Source organism: Thalia democratica, chromosome 5 (assembly GCF_965202585.1).
Source record: "Thalia democratica chromosome 5, ktThaDemo2.hap1.1, whole genome shotgun sequence".
Taxonomy (NCBI): domain Eukaryota; kingdom Metazoa; phylum Chordata; class Thaliacea; order Salpida; family Salpidae; genus Thalia; species Thalia democratica.
In genome coordinates, this window is record NC_139169.1 from 77,312,743 (window position 1) to 77,339,853 (window position 27,111).

The following is a 27,111-nucleotide window of genomic DNA, read 5'->3' on the forward strand; positions in this document are numbered from 1 at the left end:
TTTAAGCAAGTAGCTTTAAAAAAGCTTGAATCTATGAACTTTACAAAGCTTAGTACGGAGATTATTAAAATAGTTTACCATTTTTCGTATATTTATATATATATATATATTCATTCCTTTTATTTACTAGAAAATGAACACATAAGCCTAAATCATATCAACTAGAAGTTTTGTGATGAAATCGTCAAAAACTATTAATTAGGAAACAAAAACAAGCACTTAAACTGCATGAATTAACTCAAAGCATCCGTTTCACAAGTAGCTTTAGTAGCAGAAGCTAGTAAGTTACTAGACTTTGATATTTTTTCCTTAACTAAATTCAAAAACTCAAGTCTATTTTGATGATCAAAAACCAAAGTTTTAATTTACAGTATGTACCTTTTGCTGTTTAAAAAAATTAACTATACGGCTAGTATTACAAGTAAAAATTTAGCTATTTAAATTTTTAAATCATTGTAGACTGTTTTTTATATACTTTTAAACTTTTTCGTAATAGCTAAACTTCTAGCAAACATATACTTTTTTTGTTGTTAGAAATGCTTGTCAAGCATGTTACATGGTTTAATACGAATAGAAACAAAATTATATGTGTTATTTATTTACCACTTTAGTATCACTATATTTAAATTAAGCGACTAAAAGCTATCAATCGCATTCCAAATTGCACAATAAATGGTTGCACACAAAAAGTAATTTGATACTTAACTTGCGGTAGACTTTCAATCAATACTGACTTTTTTTCAGCTTTCTTTTCTTATTTGCTAGAAACTAAAAAGCAATTAGTAAACAAAAAAAAGTTGTTCTCAAATTAAATGATTTTGTCAATAACAAAGTATAACACTAAGAAAATAGTTTAAACATACAGAATAACAAAAGTTGTTTATTTGTTAAAACAACTAATGGAACTTGTTTGACTTTTAACAAGCACTTTTATTAATGAAATAAACAAAACTCTATACACTTTTACAAGTTGTAGCTAAAAAACGAAGTTGAAGTAGAATTAATACACCCACCTTGTACGTTGTATGTAAACAACTTTAGTCAGCCGGAATGTAACTATCTAACTAAATTGCAGCTAAAAGTACTAATGTATGATTTTGAAAATTAATTGTAATTTGAAATTCTTATAGTTTTGAAATAACTGTTAGTTTATTAATCGTCCAAACCAACAGTTCTAATAGTAAAAGTATAATTTTAGTTATAAACTAGTTTAATTTTCATACATTATGCTATTTATTTTTAAGCAAAGCATTGTATGGTATATGTACATTTGTTGATAATTCAAACTAATGATTATAAAGTCTGTAACTAAATTCTTTTTTATTAAATACGTTAACTAACCTTTATGCAGAAAAAATTATTTTAGCAAAGCACGACATAAAAAGAAACATAGTATTTTATGCAACTTTCGAGTACAGTTTTTACATAGATAAGTTTTACAGAAACTTAAAGTACAACAATAATTGAAAAAATTTGTCAAGTCTAAATAAAAAGTCTTTTTTTTTTCACAAAGAAACTAACGGATACAGGAGTATCATTTTTAATTTAAATTAACCGCATCCAAAATTAATTTGTCGCTAATAAATTTCATAATGCAAATTTCCCAGGGAGATGGTTAATTTTAGCAGTTGCCGCAAAATTTCCGACGAAAATAAACTTATTAATTTTTTCAAACTTTTATTATAGTTCTTAACTATAAATAAAAAACAACATTGTGTTCATTTGAAAATATTTTCCAGCTGTTTCGGGCAACATTTATGTTTTACGTTTTTGTTAATTTTCAAATTGTGAATAACTTAGTATAAAGTCATGCAGTGTGACATTGTGAACAACATTAAAACAATTTTGCTCGCCGTAGTATATTTGTTTTTCAGTATTTGTTTACAGAATATGTTTTAAAAATACCAATTCTAATCTTTAGGTTTTAAAAGTTGTGAAAATTGTGTTTTTGGAAACTAAGAGCTAACATTGGAAAAATAATTAAATAATACTTCAAAAACTTCCAATAAAAATTTGTAAACACACCATTTCTAGGTTGCTACAAAAAATATTCTATGACGTTGTTAACATCAGTTAGCTCATTCCAAAACATAAAGCCTAAATAGTTTGGATAGTTTAAAAGTATTTTTTAACACTCCAAAACTAGTGATAAAGACATTAAAGCGATATAAGAAAGAGAGTATTTTTCAATTTAGCTTGCTAAAAAACAATTTATAACGTTAAAAGAAGGCTGAAAGACTTTTTTTTTTATAAATGCCACTTATTTTATTGTGTATTTTCTCACAGCCTTTTTGTGAATTCTACAAGCTTCCGTAATTGAAAACTCAACTTTAATTTTTTTTAATATTTTTTATTATACTTTATGTGGATCACAAGATATCGTTTAACTCGAAGTTCATTTAAAGTTCGACACATTGTTTGATTTCAGAAAATATCAATTACACCGGATCCAAACTGACAGCTATGATTTCTATAAAGTAGAAGAAAATTGAGCGTAGCTTTATTAAAGTTGTTATTAAGAGTTTATTAATCTTATATGTCTAAATATCAATCATAGTCAGTGAAAGATATAACTTTTCTTAAGAATATCATAGAATCAATATCAACTTTTAAATACTATCAACATTTAAAAATAAGTTATAAACTGTAAAAAAGTATAATATATTGAAAACAGTTTAATCAATCTTACACTTACTTAACTTTGATCTTTTTTTTTTACAACAAAAATTTCTCACACATTTAAAATCAAGTTTAACTTTGAGACTCAATTGAAGTTTCAACGAGCGCTCGTTGAACAACTACTAGTAGCATTTAGCGGCTCGTTATTAGAGAAAATTTCCAAATTTACTGCGAAAATTCCAACTTACATTTGAAAGACGCAGACGACCGCAAGCCACTTGAATCTCTGTGACGCAATAATTGCTGTATTTTGTAGGTGGTTGCGAAATGTGAGTGCTGAATACAAATTAATTTGTTCGGTTTATTTACACACGTGCCAATTTTGCGCGAATTAAAATAAAAAGCACTTGAAATCGAAAACATATTTATTACGGGAGATTGTTGGGTTTTAAAGAACACCTGGTTGTTATGCATTTTTGAGGTTTGTTGAAATATTTTGTTTAAATGTTTTTGCGGTTTTTTTAGTTTTAATATCTTTACTATTTTTTATAAAAATTAAAGAAAAGATGAAAAGTCGATTAGGAATCATATTGAAGGTGAGTACGAACTTATTTTTCGCTCAATTAGTGTACTTATTCTACACTAAATGATTTGTTTTTCATAAGTAGTCGAGATGATACAAAAAAATAAAACATATTACGATGAGATTTAAAACAATTTGTATAATTTAAACATCTTAAATATTTATGCATTTGAATTCACAACAGTAACTTAATATCAATTAACATGCAAATGTTTTTTAAAAGTTTGAAGACTATTTTTAAGAGTGTATAGCCTGCAACCATCTAAAATAATCGGATTAAAATAGCTGCGAACTTATTTGAAAATATTTATACCTCATAGAGTAAATATAGTCGAATTGTTTAGACTAGTGCTAATAAGCTATAAAAACAAAGTGTCAGTATTTTGCTTCAAACTGTATAATAACACTTAAATTGAATTTAAAGTTTGCTATTTTAAGCTATACTGTGTACTTAAATTAATAACAAATTACAGTACATATTTGAAAATCTGTGATACCTCTTTACATTGTTTATTATTAAAACAAAGTGACTTTTTTTTAACTTTATTTAAAAAATTTAGCATTTATATTGAATTTAAAGTTTATTTTTTACTTCAGAAACTTAAAATTGCAATATTTTAAGGGTTGTTATAACTTTTTTGCAATCTATCTCGCATTTTTATATAAAATTATTTTAAAAACTTCGCCAAAAAATAACTCTCAACTTGTAGCTTTAATTCAAAAAAAAGTATTTACAAAAATCTTTAAAATAATTTTTATTAACAGTAGCTAGCATTTCTTAATTCAAAAGGAGACAGTTTATTTACCATATACAAATTTACTGCTTGAATTATACTAATATCATGTTACTTCATTTTTTAGGGAAAAAATCACACTCAACTTACATTACATCACGCACAAATCAAACAAAAACAAAGCTTGTAAAAACAAAAAACTATTAAGGATCATTAAAACTTACAATTTCACTTATAATATAGTATTTAAAAACATATTTTGATTATTAAATGTTTATTTTCTTTATTATATTGTAATTAAGGTAAAATAGTTCAATGTTACTTAGCGTTGTAAGTTTTTGAAAATTGTCAATATGTATAGAGTTCGATTGGCATAGTTTTTTTATAAAATTATTCACAAAAAAAGTATTTTACTTTGAATAAAACTAGCAAGATAATTGTTTGAACAATTTTTTTTAATATTTTAAAACAGCAACAAGCAATTTAAAAAAAAAACAAATCTAACAAAGCTTTTGAAAACTTTTATTTGTTAAACAGTTTTTTTTTTGAGAAAATCCTTTTTGTTAGCAGAAGTCAAGACTTTCTTAATATCATGATTTTCGAAAACACAAAATTAATAATAGCATGCCGCTATGACAAATATCTTTTCTTCTTTCCGTTTCCTTCTTCAAAAAGACAAAGTGATTAATTGTTCTCAGCGCGCGAAATAAAAATAAAGAGAAAGTTTAATAGAACTGGGTCAAAGTTTTTGGAAAAAACAATCAGTTTTCGTGATAATTAACTTTTATAAACTTTTATCATTTCTGATAATGATTTGTTTTATATGATTTATGTCTTGCTTATAAGAACTACCATGAATGCTCGGTAGACGATTTTCATTTACATTACATTTTATCAGGTAGGATCTATTAAAGCAGTTTTTGATGTAAAAGTATTTTTGTTTTGCTAAATATCAATACTTGATACATACTATTTTTACAAACTGCTTACCACTACTTAACAAGTTTTGGCTTATATGGTATCTTTAAAAGTTTTTTCAATCATTTAAAGCTCTGTAAATACATACAAGCAGATAAAATCAAGCTCTATTAAATAAATTTCAAAGATTATTTAACCAAAATCAAAAAGAATCACGACTATTACTACTTCTCTACAACTTACAAAAATGTGACCTAATTATGTTACATAAAGCCAAGTGATAAATCTAGTTCACCGGTTTCACTTCATCAGCAAGTCAACTAGATATCACGTTTTCCAGCATACACGATTAATGTTGTGTTGCGTAACTGCATAAAAATTTCAATACCAGTCCATAAGGAAATTTGAACTATAAGGAAGTTTGTGAAATTTGTGTATCAAGTTTAGTAGTTTTAAACTTGCATTGTTTTTTGAAACTTTATAGCGTATTAAAATTTAATTTCCTCTAATTGTTCTTATAACATTGTGTTTACTAACCTTTGACAATAATTTAAACAACGTATAACATAAGCCATCATAAAGTTTGGTTATTTTGGGTAAAAAAAAAACTTATAAACGATTAATTGTATATAAAATATTCATGTTCTAAGTTTTTTTTTAATAACTTACTCAAAATATTTAATCCAAGGACCTGGTGCACGAAATAAGCCTTTAGGTTATCGCGTTGTACAATACTTTGATACTTTTTAACGTCTTGTCAATGACAATTAAAATATATTAAGAAAATATATTTATTTAAAAATTGCTGGCCATTTGCTATACAACAAAGTAAACGAGACAAAAATTCCGTAAACTAAATATGTTTCGAGAAATTCTCATCAGTAGAGTACAAAGCTAACAAGAGGTAGGGTTTTTAACTTATATATTTACTAAGTAATCACAAATTTAAATTGGGCTTAAAATAATTAGAAATTTTATTTATGTTTTCGATTTAAATAAATCGGAAGTTACCTGTAGTTTATTTAGGAAATAAGCTTTATGCAAGCAAAAATATTTTAACTATACTTATTTTCGTAATACCTTATACTTTGTGCGTCGTGTTATTTTTATTATATATATATGAATAGTTTTACTATAGCTTAATAATTTGTAAGTTAGTTTTATTTGATTTAATTTCTACTAATTGTTCTTGTCTTATACTACGCATTTGATTAGTTTGTTATTATATAAATTTTGGAATCTGGTATCTCGTTAGCTTTGTACTTTACTAGTGAGAACTGCTAAAATATATTGAGTTTGCTGAATTGTCTTCTTGTTTATTTTTTCATAGTAGATAAATTACAACTAGCAATTTAGATTAACTAAAGTTTGAAATTTTTCTTGTTTTTAATACAAACTTCAACAAGAAATAATCTAGTCATCATAAAGTTAAAACTTTAAACCTTGACAGAAACTTACTCATATATTATTAGTAAATTGTATAGTGTTCAAGTATTAAACCTTTTTTTTTAAAGCTTGGTACCTCTGGTTTTTATTTTATAGAATATGTTAAACTTTGTAGTTTGCAAACTACCGTATCAAAATAATTTTTATTCCAACATCAAACACTTTACAGTTGGATAAAACAAAAAATTACTAACTAAAAAGTATCAGTATACATTAAACATACTTATAAAAAAATAATGGCAGAAAATCTAAGGTTTAGCATTGACTTAACTAATTATGAGTGTTATGTAATGGAACTGTTTTTTATAAATGTTTACAACAATGTTAAAAACTAATTTAAAAAATTTTTCAAAGGATAGTAAAGCTTAAGCATAGTCTCAAATGAGTCCAAAAGTATTTATCTATCTTTTGCAACTTATTAACAAACTACTCATTTTATTTTATATTTTATTTTACAAAACTTTTCAAAACTATACTAGTCTCATTTTCAAGTGATAAATATTAAATGAATTTGAAAAAAATTTGGCTAGTAAACAATTTAAAAAATAAAACTTAAATTATGACGTATGAATAAATTCAAATGAATTAAAATTTTAGAGATTAAGCAAGTAAAACTAATGCAACGATATATTTACCATTTATTAAACGACAAATAAAAGCGCTCAAGATGTTTAGTTCTAGTCTAGGTACCTGGTGCACGAAAAAGTCTTTTAGTTACCGAGTCGCACACAACGATACCTTTTAACGTCTTGTGCAGGACATATGGATATGTAAAATAAGTTAATTACAGTTTATTGAACGATAAAAAAGACGTTCAAAATATTTGGTCTTAGGTCTTGGTAGACAAAGAACCTTTCGGTTATCGGGTCGCACACCACGGATACCTTTTAACATTTTGTCGAGGACATTAATTAATAAATTGTTAATAATTTTGCTTTTCCATTTAATGCTATTTGCGTATTTAACTTAGGTCGCAATCAATATTGATTTCAGGCTGTAGAGTTTGCTTTGTAAAATTTAAAGTTAGGAGCTATGTCAAAGTTTTAACAGTGTGTGCAACTTAAAAGATAATCCAGTTTTGCGCTGATTTTATCTGTTCCGCAGTGGTCTGTAATTCGTGGGAGTAATTAGTCCATAAGTAGATTTAAAATTTTAAATGCAATTTAAATTATTTTTTAAAGAGAAATCTAAAACTATTAACAGAATTTAAAACGTTTTTAAACTAAAATTTTATAGCTTAATCAATTTGATATAATTTTTTGGTAAATCTAATTACATTTTTATCAATTTTTGCAGAGTTTGTTAAAGATAAAAAGTATTTCAGAATCGTAGTTTGATAACCCGTTCAGAGGTGAAACTTAGAAACAGTTAAGATATGTGATACATATTTCAATATAAGAACTTTTAACTTGAATTAGTTTCTTTTTTATATTTTTTATAACTTATGTATTGTACAATGCTTAGTATTTAAGTTGTACGCAAAATATAATACAATAAAAAAGTGGTACTATTTAATAGGTTTTATCAAATAAAATAACAAAATTATCTTTCTTAGTACTTAAACTAAGTAAGTTTTTGTTTATAAAAATATAACAGTGGTTGGTTTGACTCACTAAAAAAACTTATTATAATTCAATTAAATAGTTTGAACTGCTAAAATTTTAAGTAAATTTGCCACCAAACTTAGTTTAACATTATAATAAAAGCTTTTTTTTCGTTTTTTTAGAATATTTTTTAAGCCTTAAAGTTTTTATCTGAATAAATAAGTTTTTATTTTATGAGATATTAGACTGAACTTCACAAAACGGACTTTTAAATATTGGCGGGTAATGTACCTAATTTGAAAGCAGAAACTGATTTCAGTTGAAGCTAAATAAACAAAGGAAATCACTGTGCCATAAAAAATTAAACTGCTCTTCAATTAGATATCAATTGAATAATTCCTGGTATAAGAACAAAGATGCATGCTCTTTTAGTAAGTTTTAATTTGTAAATAATCAATTTTCTAGCTTATTCCTTATAAATGCAAAAAAGTTGGTAGAGTTTAAGACTGATGTTATTTACCTTTAAAAACAAATAAAAGATTGAACCTTTTATTTGAAAATTAATGAGTAATTCCGAAATACATAAGTAACAAGTCCTTTTACTGCATAGTTAAAATTAAGTTTTAAAATGAACTTAAAGTGTGGTCAATTTGGATTAATAAAGACTGTGCTTTTTACACTGTTCCTACAAAACTTGGAATCCTGAAAAACCTTGAATTTGACAACTTTGGTACAAAACCTGGAATGAGATATATTTTGAAAAAAAATTTGAAGTTCTTAACAAATATCACTAAAAATCCTGGATAAACCTGTAATTTAAAAGAACTTTTACGTACAAAGTAATAAAGTTTTGATTGAATATGATAAATCTATTAAGTAGGAAAAAAAATATATCATTATTTTTTTATTAAAATATTTTTTAAGTAATTTTACAGTATTTAAAGCACAGTCAATGTTGTTCTACTATTTAACACTAATTTTACACTAAAAATGGACCAAAAGTTTTCTTTTCAAACTGGGAAGAAATGTAGAAAACCTAGAATAAAAATTTAAAAACTTTTGCCAACTCTGTTTTTATTCAAATCTGAAACATATCATTAAACTGCAAGCTTAAATGCAAAAAGTATAGATTATGTAACTATTTAAACTGTTTTAAGTATAAAAAAAGTTACAAATGCAGGAAAGTTGTCATTTTGAGTTGAATGTTTGATTGAAAAAACTTAAACTCAATTAAAGATAGATTTTGCTCATAAAGGTTTAAAAATATTTGCTAAAGAAATTTTTATATATTTATACCAGTCTCCTTGCTTAAAAATTTTTGTATAAGAAACTTTTGTCATAAGTTTAATTTGCAATAATGAGCTGAATATATACTTTTAACTTTGTATTAGAAATATCTTTATAACATTTCTATTCTGAGTAAACTTCATAATTTTTCAAGTTATAGGTAGTGTAAGTTTTTAAAACATTATGTGTATGTATAGATTGGTTTACAGCAGTGTTTCCCAATCTTTTTACATAAGACCCCCTTCAAAAATAAAACTATGGGCTCCTTAAACAGTATTTTTCAACCATTAAGTAAGTTTAAAATCTTTTGTTTTTGCTCTTCCTCATTAACTCCAGAATATCTAGTGTAAGTTTAAGTTTATAGCTTCATGACCCCCTTGTGGCACCTTTACTACTCATGCCTCCTTTTTTTGTAATTTACCTCCCCCTAAATTTCTAAAGTGGCCCACTTTAGGAAACCCTGTTACAGTTATTAGCTTGTTATATGTATGTGTTTGAAATATTTAAAGAAATTAAGATTTATCAATGATAGTAATGAAATAATAAAGCATGTGTGTAATGTTTAACTAATTTCAAGTAATTTACTTAATATGTTAAAAAATTCTTCAGAGCTTTTTAGTGCAACAATAGATTATTTTATATAGTTTAATTTGAATTTTTTTTATTTGAGATTTTAGTTGTGTTGCTATTACTAATACTGCATTCTGATAGTTGCTGTACTTCTTTATTTTACAAGGTAAAAAAAAAGTAAAAAAAAACATTTATTTTAAAACTATGATGTTTTAATGAACATAGTATAAATTATTTTTGTACTATATTGTTTTTTTAGGTGGATCCAAGCTTGGAGCGAAAGTTCAAGGGTCACAGAGACACTGTCACATCATGCGACTTCAGTCCCAACATGAGACAATTAGGTTAGATTTATTCTAATTTTTTTTTTTAAATGTTTTACTTTAAACTACTTAAATGTGCTTTCTATGCTTTACAGAAAAATTAGATCATAATAAATATGGTATAAATTGAAATAAGCACTTGTGTTTTATGTTTGATGATTTTTGAATTAAGGTTTTTCTAAACTAAGAAATTACAGATAACACATATTTGTATTATATATAATGTGTTAACAATATTATTCGGTCCTAAGATGGATATACAGTTTAGTTGGATTTTAATAAATTTATTTATATTATTACAATATTTAGGGTTTTATTAAAAATTTTTTGTCAATAGTTAATTTTAAGAAAAGGAAAAGCTGCATATTCATCAGTATATTCTAACCTATATGTACTGTAAAAAAAAAATTAACATCATTACCAGGTCACAATAGTTTATTTTTAAATCTCTAATATTTTGTAAAATGTTTTGAATATAATAGATTTTATCTGATGATTATATTTATGGAAAGAAATATCCCATATACAAAACATATGTAGAAACTGTGGTTTATTGTATAATTAATTTAAAATCATTATAACAAATACATTAGTAGGTGACTAAAACTATGATATAGTATAGTTAATAAAAAAAAATTTCATTTGTCTTTTGGGTATTAGTAGTTTAATTGTAATAATAAAATTGATGTGTTTGTTTTATCTTATATAGATGTAAACCAACTAAATGAAGGCAAAAAAATGTCTAAGTTTAAAGTAAGGATAAATAAAATTATTTGGTTATATATAAGTCAGGTACAAAAAACAGTTTGCATTTTTCTAGTACAAAACTTATCTGTTTGTTAGAAATAAAAAAATATTTTACACTTACTTGGCTTTTCAATAAACTTAGGGTTTTGTAACTCAAAAAAACAAACTATGTTAATAAAAATATTTTAAGGTATAGGTTTCTCAAATAGATATAAAGTTTTCTTATAATGTTTTAGGTGTTAGTTTTAAAGTTTTGAAAGTTGTTCAGTCTAATACAGAACTGTGATGTTTTAATACTTGAATGATTTTCCATCAGTCAAAAATTAAAAGAAAACGCTGTGAATTTCAAAGTATACTTTTGATAGAAAAAACTAAGCTGTTTTATTAAAAGATTTAAAAAAGTATATTTTGTTTAAAAAAATCTAAAAGCAATCTATCAAATTTTAAGTTACAAGAAAATAGAAGCATTGTTTTGCAATATTTAACATAAAGCCATTTTCTTTTAGGAGTTGATTATTTTGCAATATTTTACTTTTAATTAAATTTTATTGAAAATTTTTGTAGACCTTTGTAGTTTTATCAAAATTATATAATAAGGGATCCACAAGTCTTAATAGGAACTATTTTAAGATGATTACAAAACCATTTTTAAACAAATTACAATAAGGATAGTGATTTAGTTTCAAAAATAACACTAAAGTTTTAAATTATTTTCATTAAAAAAATTACTATGTTAGATAAATTAAAACACGAAGCTTGCAGTTTTCAGAACCTAGTGCCAATAGTTTCCTTTTTTTTAATTGAACATATAATATAACTAAGTGTTTTGTTGAATGAAATACAAAATATATTCAAAGATTGTTTTATTGTTAGTTTTTTAAATAATAGCGTTGGCCAAATTATTGAATACACATTGTACAGTTTTTTAATTGCCAAGGTTTTTTCATGAAAAGTTATAGTGTAATTATTATAAAGTAGAAATTAAAAAAGGTCTTTAATAACACGATACAAAATTGACAACAAGGTTTTATTTTTATGACCTTTGAAATATTAAAATATTACATATTATAAAAAGCTAAGGAGCATTTGAAATATGAAGCTATATAAAGGTAAACAGCTATCAAGGTTTAAGCGTTCTAACTTTCTTGTATATATATATTTTTTGTTTATTATAAATTTTTTTTTTAGTTAGCTTAAACAAACATAAATTATAGCAACTGGTGGAATGGATTCCTGTGTGATGGTTTGGAATTTCAAACCAAATATGAGGTCATACCGTTTTGTTGGACATAAGGTTGGTTTAATGAAACATGTTTTAAACAATTTGAAAAGCTAATTTAAACTTGATCAAGTTAATTTTTTTTAAGCTGCTTTATTTATTTATTTTAGTTGTTTAAATTTAATGCTTGTCTTGTACACTTGGTAGAATTTTTTGTTTAAATAATTTACTATGAAATGTTATTTACTTTAGCTAATTAATTTTTTTTTTAATAGAAAAACTATCTAAATTGTTTAAACAAGTTCTTATTTTTATTAATATTGCCAATTTTTAGAGAACGTTATGGCCATTTTTATCACTGCTAATAAATATATTTAACAATTTAGAATGCAGTGTTTATTTCCATATCTAATTTTCAGGATGCAGTATTTATATTATTTATTTACAGGATGCAATATTTATATAATTCATTTATTTTCAGGATGCAGTATTTGACGTTCAGTTTTCACCCTCAGGAGAAGTTGTGGCATCCGCTTCAAGAGATAAAACCGTCAGACTGTGGATACCAACTGTGTATGTTTTAACTACAGTCTGTATAAACATAAATAATATTTTAATAAAAATATACCTACCTTATATACTGGATGAAAAGTTTACATGCACATTTTATTTTTTTTTTTATTATTTATACACATAAAACAGTCAGACTATGGATCTGTGTGAGTGTTTGTAAAAATAAAATTATTATGATTCTATTTTGTGTGTGTATGTTATATTATTCATTTAAATTTGTGAGATTCTGGTTCCCAACTTTGTAAGTTTTAATGACAAAAAATATTTTTTGTATATTATATTTTTATACAAGACAATAAAAAAAGTAGTAATCCAATAACTCTTTATATAAGTTCTTCCAGTAACCAAATTGATCAAGTATAGATTTTATAAATGTGTTTGTTCTTTTGTAGAGATATAGTTCTGAAAAAAAAAATTTACTATTTTATTTCTTATTAAGTAAACTTTATTTTATGATCCATTTAACCAAAAAAAACATTTTAAAGATAATGGTTGAAAAAAACTCTGTAAAAAATGGATATTTTAACTCCAATTCATTTATAATATTTAACTGAAAATAATTAATAAATTAAAATGTTCATTTTAAATTTTATTTAGATTTCGGATGAATTACTTTTTAATGACCGCACTTGACTTACAATAATAAATATTTCAATTACAATATAACAGTTTACTTTTAATTTTTATTACAAGATGTATTCAATCATTAAAAAGAGTCTATTTACATTTATACTTTCTTTTTGTTGTATTTTTCAATTAAATATAATAACAACAAAGAATATAATTCTTAAATTATACAACAAAGAATTAAATGTTTGTGACTTAATGTAAAAATAAAAACTATTATATTTAGACACAAGTATGTTTTTTACTAATTTAATTTTCTCACAGTTTAATTAATTTCATCGCTCCTTTTTTATATCTCGATCTTGACAAAACTTACAAAACTACTTTTATATAGAAGCATTTTCAATGCTTCATTTAAGAAGTTTATAAATTAACAAAGGATTTATTATCAGGAACAAAAGTAAATTTTCTAAAACTAAACGAAAATTGTTTATAACTACAAAGAAATGGCTCACAAAATATACTTTATGTATTAAGAGCTGCCACAGTTACTGTGTTGATTATTACTTTTAGAAATTTATTTAAAGTTTCTATTCACAACATAGTGAAAACTATACTACACCTTGATAATATATAAAAAACTTTCCAATGCAATAGTGTTTAAATAAATCCCAGTTTCTAACAATAATAAAATTAAAACTGTTTAACACCTTTATCATATTTAAAATAATTTTCAAATAAAACAAACAGTAAAGGCGAATCAACAGTATTCAAAGCACACACAGCTACAGTGAGATCAGTTAATTTTTCTCATGATGGATTGAATCTGGTTACTGCTTCTGATGATAAGACTGTTAAGGTTTGGGTTGATACTTTATTTGCATATTAGACTAACATGAATTTAACTTTTGATGTTTGTAATGCTTTATTTGCATATTAAACTAAAATAAATTTTACTCTTAAAGTTTGTAAAACTTTTTTTAATCTATTTTAAACAATTATTATTCTTAACTTCTTTTTATTTTTGGTCACAACTCACAATACAAACTGTGGAGATTTTTGTTTCCATAATTAAAATATTAAGTTTTGTAAATTATTTTTAAATACTTAAATACAGAAAATTTAAATTGTTTATACTGATTATGTTTAATGTTATACCAGTTTTCAATATACATACTTGCAATAATTTTCACTTATATTGTAATTAATTTTAGGTATGGTCGGTTTACAGACAAAAGTTTCAGTTCAGTTTGAATCAACATATGAATTGGGTCAGATGTGCAAAGTAAGTTCTTTTTGTATTATTTAAAATTTTTAGTTAGTGTATACTTTTAACAATTTTGATTAGAGGTATTTAAAGCAGTATAAACAAATTATATTTAACGAACAGATGTGTTTAGATTTTTAAACTATATTTCAGGTATTAAACAGGTTGTAGATTTTTTTTTCAACATAATAACATTTTAAGTATAAAGTATTTATAAGATATTTTTTTAAGATTTACACCAGGTTTCATATATTTTCAATGTATATTATTTTCAGATTTTCACCAGATTGTAGATATGTAGTATCTGGAGGAGACGACAAAACAGTTAAATTGTGGGATGTGTTAGTTGGTTGATTGTTTTTGTAGTATTCAAATTAAAAAAATATGTTAAAGTATTAAACTTTTAGACTTTATATTACAATCACATTGTTTATTAACAAAGTTTAATTAATATTAAAGCTTTATTTAATGTTTCCGAACATCTGAGGATTATATCATACAATCTACCAGAATATATAAACTATGAAATGATTTGCTAACAGTTCATCGAAATACACATTTTACTTACATAATTACAATTATAAGTATTTTCTGAACATCAAATAAGTATGTCTACACATTTTCTTAACAAATTAAAAAAAAAACTTTTAATCATTTGCAGAACTTCCAAGTAGTGCATCCACACATTCTACAAACATAATTTTTTTATTTAGTATAAATTTATGTTTTTTCAAATTATTTTTAGAACATCTAAGGAGTGCATCCACACGTTCTACCAGCACAGTGGGTTCGTGAACCACGTTGAATTTCACCCATCGGGAAGTTGCATCGCGGCCGCTAGTTCGGATGCCACCGTCAGGATATGGGACATCAGGAACCAGAAACTTGTCCAGTATTACCAAGGTTTGATGTAATTTTTATTAAAAAGTTGGTAATAGTAAGAATATTGGACATCAGAAATCAGAAACTTGTCCAGTATTACCAAGGTTTTTGTTTTGTTTTAATACTTAATAAGTTTCTTACGTTAGAAATCAGAAACTTGTGCAGTATTATCAAGGTTCTACTTTATATCTATAAAATAACTGATTATAGTAAAAATTTGGGACATCTGAAATTTGTTTAGTATTTACAATCTTTTATTTTGTATAATATTTATTAAATAAACCTTATTTTATTGTTTCAACAAGTACATTACGTTAGAAATCAAAAACTGGTCGAGTATTATCAAAGTAATAAGACTCTCCCTTTATTGATTGTCTAGTTCTATAAAATCCTTGTCTTTTATGTCCTTCGCTTTTAAACCAAGAGCCAAACAATGCATTTTTACACGGAAGGTTTAAAAAAGTATAAGAAAATAAGTGCGTTCAATATCAACAGTTTAATTGCATTAAAAACTTACTTTTTTATGATACATAACGCTTAATATACCAGCCAAAGCTTTTACATCATTGTTAAACCTTTTATGAAAAAAGCCACCGAATGTATTTAGCTACCCACAGCTTAAACAGGTAAGTTGTGGGCTACACCTCACTGTCCAATTAATTACTATAATATTAGAGTCTGATAAACAGCTTCATTATACAAATCAACAAAATCATTGAGAACATGGTTGGACAATTTTCCATCCTTCTGGTAATTAAGCAAATTCAATTAACAAAAATATATAACCAAAACAGACCAAAGTGACTTAGCAGATAATTTTTTATTTTGGTGAATAAGTAAGTTCAACTAATAAAATATATTCAATTAAAACAGACCACAGTGGGCCAGTCAACCAGTTATCATTCCATCCCTCCGGTAACTATCTAGCCACTGCTTCTAATGACACGACTGTCAAGGTGTTCGATTTGCTGGAAGGGAGACCTTTCTACACATTACATGGACATCAGGTAAGTAAAAAATAAATGAAAAGTTTAAGACGTTTATAAGCATCAGGTGTTAATATAAGTTTAATCACCTACATTAACTATACAAAATAAAATAACTTCTTATATAGCACATGAGCTTTGTTTTTATTTTTGTTGTAACACTAAAGAGCCTTTCTGCACTTTACACGGACATCAAGTATTTGTTGTTGGACTTCGTTTAAAGCAAGGTTTCCCAAACTCATTTACTAAATCGCCCCCTTTTTAGAAATTTGAAAAATAATCGCCCCCCAACCCCACGATTTTACAAAGTAGTTTTTCTCTTGAGTACAAACTTTTAAGCCAAAAAACTTGTGTTTGAAATGTAATTTAGTCTAGTATTTATTATGCAAGCATTTTTGTGGCTGTTTTCAAAGTAGTTTACAGGGCTTGAGAAAATAAGTTACAGTTGTTTTCTTATACGCCCAGTAAAGTGTATTAAAATACTTGATTATTAAAAAGCCTTGTGTAATCTGTAATCAATCCTATTTAAATATGAATTGTTTTGAAACTAATTAAACTTTTAGGGTAGTGGTGGACAACTTTTGTAACCAGCAATTCATATTTACTTTAAAATAAATACGTGGGTAGAACGAGTAACAATTTGATTTCAAGAATTAACCAACATATACCAAAAAACCTTTTAAACAAAATAAAGTCATGTAACGAGGAAAAGAAATTTGATGATTTAAAAAAACTAAATAGTAGTTCAGCGATTGGCCAACATCTGATTACTAATCCTAAGTGTGTCGAAAACTATAAAGTGGAAAACTTCAAAATAATATCAGTTGCTCGTAATGAATTTCACCTAAAAACTTTAGAAGCTATATACATTTTAAGCTTAAAGCCGGATCTCTGTAAACAAAAGAAATTTGTTTATTCGACCATTTTGTTTAATTCGTTGAACTTAAATTAGTTGATTAGTAAAGTTGTGTTACATTTATATTATTTCTGATTAACCGATTGCCTTAATTTGTTAATTATTACTATTGTGTTAAATTTAATTTGTTTTCTTAAATACTTAGTTCTATTAGTTTATATCAGTACACCATTATTTCAGCTTGTTTTGACACGAAAAAATACTGAAGAGCGTGTCCGAAAAGTACTTCTATTTGTATTTTGTTTGCAATAAACAATAATAAATCAAGTTAGAAAATAAATTTGAGTTTAAGAATCTTTTAAATGAAAAATTTGAAGTCATTTCAAATAGAGACTTCAAATCTATACTCTTTTAAAACCAAAAAAAAAACTTTTTAATAAAAATTTAATGATTATCAAGATTTTTTTATTTGTACAGATTAAACAAGTGATAACAAAAATATGTCAAATAAATTTCTTTCAAACAAATACTTTTATCACTACGCTATAAAACCTTTTAGTGTAATATAAAACGACCAATATAAACTACAAAATTAACCAGGTCAAAATAAAACTATTAACAGATTTAAAACATATGCCGTTTAATAAATACAGTAGTCTTCCGCTTGAAATCGAACTTTGAACAAAATAAAAAAGTGCAAACTCAAAAGTTATTAACATTTTTATTTACAAAATGATAAAATTAAATATGTTATATGCAATAGCGTTATGAATAAACATAAAATCAACTAAAACCTAAAAAGAACATTCGTTAAAAAAAATTTAATTTATATAAGATATCAAATATTATGTATTTTTTGTTTTATCAATACTTAGTTAGTAAAAGACTTTATTTAAATTAAATTTAAGAAAATATAAATTTGCAATTTTTTTTTGGGTAAAAAGTGCGAACTCAAGAGGAAGCCCACCGTAATTAATATTTATTAGGCATTATTCAAACCTGTTGTAGAATACATAACTTAATAAATTTTTTATTATAAAAAGACTTTTAAAATACATTACAAACCAGGTTAAAAAAGAAGTATTTTAAAAGATCAAATAAAATAAATAAACTTTCATAAATAATGTCTGCTACTTAAGTCTAATATAATGTAAAGGATGAGCTTCATGACTGCATGCAAGTTTTTTTTAATCTAGTTCTTAATCAGTAAAATAAATCCTCCTTTACAAATATCTAGATTAGATCTTTTGCTTAAGATGTTGATAATGAACTGAAAGTTTTTTCAACATCATAGCTAGAAGTAAAAACTATAAACAACAATCTAAATTCCTCTCAAATGATTGGACACTTTTGCCTTATTTTTTGTTTATTCCAAAAGCTTTCATATCGTTCTTTGGAAAAATTTACTTTAAGTTCAAGGTTAGTTTGTAAGTCTGAGAAGGTTTCCTGTAAGTCGTTTACTTCAAAAAGATCTGCCTCAACTCAAAGGGATCCATATTTTTATCTATATGATAGCTTTTTGTGTCAAATCAGAATTTTACTATATTATATGTTGAAATTAATAATAATTCCAAATTTTTTACGTTTTTTTTTTTGCCTAAATTGTCAAGTTCCAGGTTTTTCCAGGTTTCTAGGTAAATTGGTAACCCTGTATAGTTTTATTTCTCAGTCTAACTTAGTGACTTTTCAAAAAACAATTGAAAATATCATGAGGTGATAGTTGATAATAGATAACATAGATTTTTACAAACCATTTATGATCCCAAATAACATATATGTCAAGTTATAAAGTGGTGAGAGGGATTCCGATCGTCTATGATCTATGTAATTTTCAAATAAGAAAACATATAAATGAAAATATGTAATTTCCTTGAATGTAGGAGTCATAAGTACTTGATTTTTTTTCTCTATATTTTACATAAAAAAAATAAACTTTTTTGTTTAAGTTTTATCTCAGGGTCAAATATTTGTTAGCAAGCTAAAACTAGTAACATAGCAAGAAAAAAAGTAAAAATTTTATGACAGCCCAAAATTTTAAAATCGCCCCCTTACTAGTTATCGCCCACCCTTTCGCCCCTTTACTAATTATCGCCCCCCGACTTACTAAAATCGCCCCCAGGGGGGCGATATCGCCCACTTTGGGAAACCCTGGTTTAAAGTAATAATTAGTCGTTGTTAGTTTTAAAGTTAACTAGTTAAGTTTTAGTAATTCGGGATTTGAAACTTCTGTAGGGTCGCCACACACTCAGCATAAATCAGACTTTTTTTTAACTCAGGCTACTTTGATCTGATTTAAAAAACTCAAGCTGAATCACGTTGACCCAGACTGGTGTTTTTTGTTTCTTTTGTTAGTTTTAATGGCTTTTAACGTTTTTATTAAGTTATTTTGTTATTGTTTCGGTTTTTTTGGTTACTAAGCTTGATTTTTCTAGTTTTGGCTCATATTACTTTTAATTTCAATTTTCTAACAAACTCAGATGGACATAGGCTATTTTTATTTAACTTAAGCAACTTTATCAGGCTGGCTTTTTGCAACCCTGCTTTTGCCATTGAATGCAGTATTTGAAATATAATTTCTGTATGAGTTTATTCTTTCAAAAATTTATTTTACAAACTAAGTTTCAGTCAAAGTCTTAAATTTTAGTCTTCAATGTCATGGTCTTAAAACCAAAACCTACAATAATATTTTTTTTTTTGAAATTCTTTTATTAGCTTTTAACCTCAACCTATTTTTGAAATATATTAGTATTTTAGTTTTTATTCATAATATTTATTACAGCAATCAGCAACATCTATAAACTTCAACAGAATTTTGAAATATGTTTATATTATATATCTATTTATTTATTAATCTTTATTTTTACTTATAATATTTCACAGCAATCAGCAACATCTATTAACTTCAAGTTAATTTTTAAATATGTTTATATTATTTATTTATTTTCCAACATTTATTTATAATTTATAATTTTTCACAGCAATCAGCAACATCTATTAACTTCAATTTAGTTTTAAAATATGTTTATATTATTTATTTATTTTATAATATTTATTTTTATTTATAATATTTCACAGCAATCGGCAACAGCGGTCAACTTCAATCGAAGTGGAGATTTCTTTGCTACAGGTGGTCAAGATGACAAGGTTATTATTATTTTTAAAATTAAATTTGATATAGTAACTTTAATCTTCAATAAGTTATGCTTAAATAATGTTTTTAAAATTATTATCAACTTCTTTTATAAGTTTTGATATAAGTTCTTCAAAGCATCAAACACTTAGAGATAACAAGGTTTTTAATATTTATTATTTAGGTTAAACTTTTTATAATAATATTAATATTTCAAGAAGTTAAGCTTAAATTATCTTATATGATTGTTTTTGTGAGAAAATAATTTTTATAAACAGTTAAAAAAGTTTTGTTTGTAAGTAGAATACTTCTTTGAACAACAATAGGACACTAAATAAAAATATTTATAAAATAATTTTAAATATTTTTTTTTCTGTAAATTTGCTAGTACTGTATAACATTATTTTACTAACATTTATAAAAAGATAACAGATAAATTTATTTTTCAATAAAAATCTAAGCTTATGTTGTATATAAGGTATATTTGTATTTAAATTATTTAATTTAGTAATTTATTTTTTATTTAATAGGCAAGAAACAAAAAAAGTTTATAGCACTTTTTACAGCTCGAAATTCCGTTGGTTAAACAAATTCCCCCTAAATATTTTTGGTCCGACTTATAAGTCTGTATATCTTTATATTATAATTTAAGCTCTATCATTCTTGTGGCACGATGGTTCGAAGCATTACTATGCTGACTGCCACTCTCGCTGAGCGAGCACTCGTGGGTTCGAATCCCTCAAGCATATCCCTATCTACTAAACTCTCGGAGATTCATAACCAGGAGAGTGCTCGCATTTTTTTAAGGATAAAATTCGGCTTTAAAATATTATAGCACCAGCATTCTAGGGTTCGAGATACACTTTAGTAAATTTCTCAAAACCTGTAAATTATTATCAAATAGGAATGTCCTAGTTTATTTTGTTAGATGGAACTCAGTTACAACTACTAAAAATGAGAGCTCGTAGGTTCGAATCCCAGAACAGTCACATTTTTATATTCAAAGTTAAAAAGTTGATGTTTACAGAAAAAAATGTTTGTTCGAACTTAAGGCATAGCCTAAAATAAAAAGTATTTACTTCTTTTTATAATCAGTTTATTCTTTTACATTTCATAAATATCGCTCAACTTATATAGATTTTGTATCTACAAATTCCTGACAAAAAAAAATCCCGTATATTTTTTTCGGCCTAACTTTAAAGTTTGCTTATATTTAAGTTAACTCACATATAAAAAACATTTACTAATAATTTTGTTTATAACTGATATTTAATCATTTCAAAGGTATTAGTATGGAAGACGAATTTCGACAATCCAGAGCACATGGAGCAGTTCAGGATCGAGAAGATGACATCCGGGCATCCGGCTCCGCCCTGCGTGAGTTCCGCCCCGCCGTGCATGAGTCAGGACAGTTCCAGGTACCAGGCACCGGTTTGCTACGCCAACAACTCCATATTAAGTTCGTTTGTTTGAAAAACAAGCTTTCTTTGTAAAAATTAAGTGGTTTGTGGTTTTTTTTTGTTTGACGTAACAATTTTTTTTTTTCTGATTTCGATTATTTTTAACAAAAGTTTCGAAGGTTGTTGATCTTAGAGGGTCTTATAAATGAAAACAGTTCTAAAAAAAAATTAGCTGTGTAATAAATGGTGTCAGTTGTACACAAGTGAATGTTTTGGCTGTCAACTTTAAATCTAATGTTTTGACCAGCTTTAAGAAAAACACATGATGTTATTATAAGATATCTGACGACGTTTCGTCAAGTATAATATGAATTTCTTAAAAACGGTTTTCAAAGTTCAAATCTCCCTGTTTTATTTCCCTGTTTGACAAATTTCACTGTTTTAAATATCCCTGAAGAAGAAGCTGTTTATTATTAACCTAAATAATGTTCTTTGCAGAATGTAAAAATGTGGTTGTTTGTTATTTTGTACGGGTGGCAGTTTTCTCTCGCTCTTAAATATCTCTGACCCTTGGCTTTAGTGCAAGAAAACAATTATTGTAAAAGTATCACTCTCACAACGACAATGCGTTCTTGTAATAACTTACTTGTATGGGTAGGGGGAACCGCTCAGTTCCAACCCGCGATCAATTTCCACCCGATCAAATCCGAGAACCGCTTACGGACCAAGGGTAAGGGTTAGGGAAAATAGTGATAGAAAGTATAAATGAAATAAAAACAGTTTAAAAATATAAAAAAAATTGGGTGGAATTGTGCTATGGGTAGGTGTTAGATTTGCCCAGGTCGTCATTTTTGCCCTAATGCTTTAGTCTACCCTAGTTCTTAGTTTTCTGGTCTAGTGTTTCAGTCTACCCTAATACTTAGTATCTAGTATATTTTTTTCTGTCTAGGATTAGCTTTAATAATTAGACCAATGTTTTTAATCAAAAACGGGTGCACGACTATTTAAATTCCGACAATTTAAATTTTGATACTTCTGAGTTTTTTTTTCAGTTATCTCTTTTAATAAAATAAAAAATATTTTACCGTCAAATCTTATGATTTAGACCTATAAAAGCATTTTTTATTTTCTCAAAAAACTTTTTGAGATGTAGACCCTTTTACAATTTTAAAATAATTTGAGTTGTCAGATTTTGAATTGTCATATAATCCCTTAAAATTGTAAGCTTTAATTTAGTTCCTTACAGCAAGACTTCTAGTTACAGTTTTTATAGTAATTTTCTTTAATTTTTTACACTGTTTACACCCTTTGCAAAAAATATCTTATTTACATTTTATTCGCTTATTGCATACTTATAAAAAAGCTAATTTTTAATTCAAAACGTTGATTTAAGCTAGAAGTTTACTTTGTTAGAATGTTGTAGAATATGAATTTGCTATGTTTATTTTATTTCTTATGTTGTAATTGACATGTGTTGTTATTAGAAGTATATCAATAGTTATTGAATTAAAACTACTTCATTTCAACTATAATTAAGTTCAAACTAATTATTATATACAAAGTTCAAGTTTTGACATTTATAAAAGGAAATTAATACTACAAGGGTAGCCACATACTCAAGATTATTTTGAAATTAAAAAAGTTATAGTTTTTTAATAAGTTTGAAGAGATTAAATTGATTTGGTCTTTAACATTCTGTTGCATCATATTTTTATTGTCTGTTACCATACAATTTTTATTAAGTTATTATTTGTATCATTTCAATTCCTTCGTTGGTTAAACTTTTCGCCTTGCAACTAGCTTTACTATATAAAAATATTTAAGTTTTTATTTCAATGCTGAATTTTTTTATAAACGTATAAGTATAATAAATTTAGGTTAAAAATAACAAGTTTAGTGCTTCAGCTGAAAACATACTATAACTTGTTATGTTCTAGTTTAAGTTGTTTTCAATATAAATAACTAAAATTTGTTCAGTGGTTGTAGCTTCTTTTTATTTTCACAACTGGGTAGTGCTGTATGAAATTTTAAAACTATCTGGTTCTGAACAAACAGTTTTAGAGTGTTTATAAAGTTTTGTAAACTTAAAAGCTTGTATATAAGTCATGATAGCGTCGGAGGTGAAAGTTAAACAAAAAAGTATCAAAATAAACTTATTCCAACTCAGACTAGTTTGTAATTATTTATTAGGTTGTTTATTTTTTTTGCTTTCAAGTGTAGCAAACTCTTAAGAATAAAACAAAATGTTACAAGGAAATAAACTAAACTTGAGGAATAAAATGTTTAGAGTATAATTGCAGTTTGAAATTTGATTTGTTGAGGACATAGTATAAATAAAGAAGAAACATTTAACTAGTATATAACAAAGTTGATCTTTAATTAAAGTATGATATTATTTTTTTTTTTTACAATAAATAGATTCCTGGTAAATATAGCTACTTAACAAGAAGTAATAAAATATTGTAAGAAGTAAATAAAATGAATAAAACTTTAACAGAAAACAATCTAATAAAACAAAACATAACAATAGGTTATAAATATAATATCATTTTCAGAAGTATGTAAAAAAAACTTTGCAAGAAGTATTTTTTCTAACAAAATAAAGTAATTAAGAAAGCTTTTCAAGAAGTAGTAAACTTTTTTTCATTCATAAAACAAACCAAATAAGAAAACATTTAATTTAAGAAAATAAGTCCCTAATTGATTAAAAAAACATAACAACTATAATTTTTTTTCAGAAAACAAACCAACTAAGAAAACATTACAAGAAGTTGCCCACGAAGACGAACTGGCTGCAGATGAAGAAGTATGTTTGATTTTATTAAATATTTCCTTAAAATTATTTATTTAGTATATAACTTTTTTACATTTAACAACTAAGTTGAAAATTTCGCGATGATAAATTTGTATTAACATTTTACTTAATTAATATTTGATAATAAAATTATTTTAGGTTGAACATTGTTGTTATATATTTGTTGTTCATCTGAGATTTTACACCAACTAAATACTGCATAATTTTTAACAGAGTAAACAGGAACATCATAAATATTTAAAAACACTGTAAACACATAGTTTATTTAAAAAAGTACAAAACTGCTTTTAAATGAAACAGTTTATCAGATAAACAGTAAATTAGCAGAAGTAACAAAATAAAAGTAAAAAAAAAATTCGAGATTCAGTTTCAACGAATAAAGCAAAAACATTTTTATAAATATAAACTAAAACTTTTGTGTAAATGTTTTTTTCCAAGGATTCAATTTCGACGATCGAGGACCTGAAGGCGTCCACGTCAACAAAAATATCCGAAGCCAGAAAGAAACTGGCCACAAAAGTAAAAAATAAAACCCCCAAAATCGGGGTGGTCACCGTGGAGTCCGCCCAGCCCCCTCCGTTGCCCCAGCAACCGCCCGAGAAGCTCCCGGAAATTTCGGGGACCCTCACCCCAGAGCCGGAACCCAGCAGGGCCGAGTCCCCGCAGGTAAATCAAGGGGCCTCAACCCCAAATGAGGGTAATCCCCAGAATAAAACCGATCAAATTTTGGAGCAGATTTTGGGACAGCTCGATTTGTTGAACAGGGTTTGTTAAAAACTTTTGATAAATTAAATAACTTGTTATTATTTACATGACTTATTATTATTTCTAAATAAATTGCTATATTTCTTTGTTGTTTGCGTGACTGTTTTTGATTGATCCTTTCAAGTATCTTACAAAGTGTATATGATATAACTAAAAGGTTAGATATATCTGCTTTAATTGTGACATGCTTTATCAAGTTTTTTTTTATGTTTTTAAAAACAATAAGTGGCTACTTATATTTGAAAAGCGTAAAATAACTGGTGTGTAGTTTATTGAAAAAGTAAAATACAACATAGCAGAAGTTCACACCAGATCTTAAAATATTACTCTGTCGGTCAAATTTCGAGTAAAAATTTATGAAGCTTACAGTACTTGATTTTTTTTTGAAGATAGTAAAGCTTTTATTTTTATAATTTTTTTTGTTAAAAACGTAAAATAAATGGTGTGTAGTATATTGAAAATTTATACCACAATTCATACCATAGTTAAGTTCTTTAAAATTTTACTTAAGTGTTATAATTTTGTGAAACTTGCAACGACCGAAGTTTTTTTTTTAATAAAATAAGTTTTTGTTTCAATATTTTTTTAGCTATTAAACAGACTGAACATGATTTAAAATGATAATTGTGTCACAAAAACTGATTAATTTAGTTATAAAACATCGAAACCGTTCCTAATTAATTCATATCTTCTCTTTAATAATAATATTTTTTTCATTTTTTTAGTTACACTCAAAGAGTATATAAATAATCAAAAAAATAACGATATTTTTAGACATAAATATTTTTTCAGGCAATGTGCAGTTTAGGTGAGAGGATGGACCGAGTTGAAGATAAAGTCGAAGAAATAACAAAAGAAAAAGAAAATAATGAAAATATTGAAGAAAATATTCAGGAAGATGCCGTGGAGGAAGTACTTGAAGTTCAGGAGGAAAATCAGGTTGAAGAAGAAATTCAGGTCGAAAATGAGGAAATTCAGGAAGAAAGTGAATCACCTGAAAATAAGGAGGAGTGATTTTTTTGTTTGTTTTTGAAATTTTATTCTAAAAACCTCAAAGTTAAAATTTATTAAAAAATAATAATTGTGGTTTATTGTGTGACATCAAATGAAAGTTTTAGAAAATTTAAAAAAACCTAAAAGTTCAATAAAGCTTTTAACAAAAAAAAAATTGTCTATTTCACCTAAAGTGCTTTTACTAACATTGTTCTTACACAAGTTGAAACTTTTTTGTAATTATTGTACTAAAATGATTTTTTATTCATATACATATGGCAGTACTATTCTGTTTGCACATTTTTGATCATTCCTGGATTATTTAATTAATTTAACAACGATTAAGTTGTCCAAAATTTCTTTACTTTAATTTTGTTGAGATTTACGCAGTTTATTAACATTCGACCAAACTTTAGTGATATTTTATTAATTTTCGCTGCTTTTATTATGTTTTTGTATAAATTCTTTTTACAAAAAAAATTTCTGATGTTAGAACTTTTATTTAATAAATTACTTACCTAATGTATCAAACATTTTTGTAAATTCCTACAATCACAGTGTTTAAGTAATTTTTCTAAAAATATATGAAACTATCTTTTACAAATTTTATAAACCTTAATGAATTGTTTTTATATTTTTTGATATGTGTAAAAATTCTTTTTAGTTGTGCATTTGGCAACAGCTTATTTGATATATACTTAATATTTAAACTAAATACTAAATATGCACATGATAAATCTTTCAAAAACTCTAATCATCAACTTATGTAAACTGTTTTATATATTTACTCAAATCTCAAATTAAAAAGCTCAAGCATTACAAAAATCATCAGTACACAGGGTTGCCACGAAACCTGGAATCCTTGAAAAATCTGGAATTCGACAATT

General features: G+C 25.7%; 1 protein-coding gene across 1 annotated transcript; it reads left to right on the forward strand.

The window, feature by feature from the left end:
* The first annotated feature begins 8,201 nt into the window (after positions 1–8,201).
* LOC145836928 (uncharacterized) lies at positions 8,202–26,245 on the forward strand. The gene is made up of 14 exons (XM_082944698.1): positions 8,202–8,275; positions 9,961–10,045; positions 11,986–12,065; positions 12,472–12,563; positions 13,881–13,989; positions 14,345–14,415; positions 14,673–14,738; positions 15,143–15,300; positions 16,153–16,286; positions 20,197–20,265; positions 21,536–21,710; positions 24,390–24,457; positions 24,905–25,231; positions 26,024–26,245. The coding sequence occupies exons 1-14, from the start codon at positions 8,261–8,263 to the stop codon at positions 26,243–26,245; spliced, it is 1,671 nt and encodes a 556-aa protein (XP_082800824.1). The 5' UTR covers positions 8,202–8,260.
* The last annotated feature ends 866 nt before the right edge of the window (positions 26,246–27,111 follow it).

Bases quoted from the DNA above. Each gene is read 5' to 3' on its own strand.
- LOC145836928 (XM_082944698.1), top strand. The intron at 13,990-14,344 runs GTTTGGGTTGAT...AATTAATTTTAG, and splicing joins CTGATGATAAGACTGTTAAG to GTATGGTCGGTTTACAGACA. The intron at 21,711-24,389 runs GTTCGTTTGTTT...ATTTTTTTTCAG, and splicing joins CGCCAACAACTCCATATTAA to AAAACAAACCAACTAAGAAA.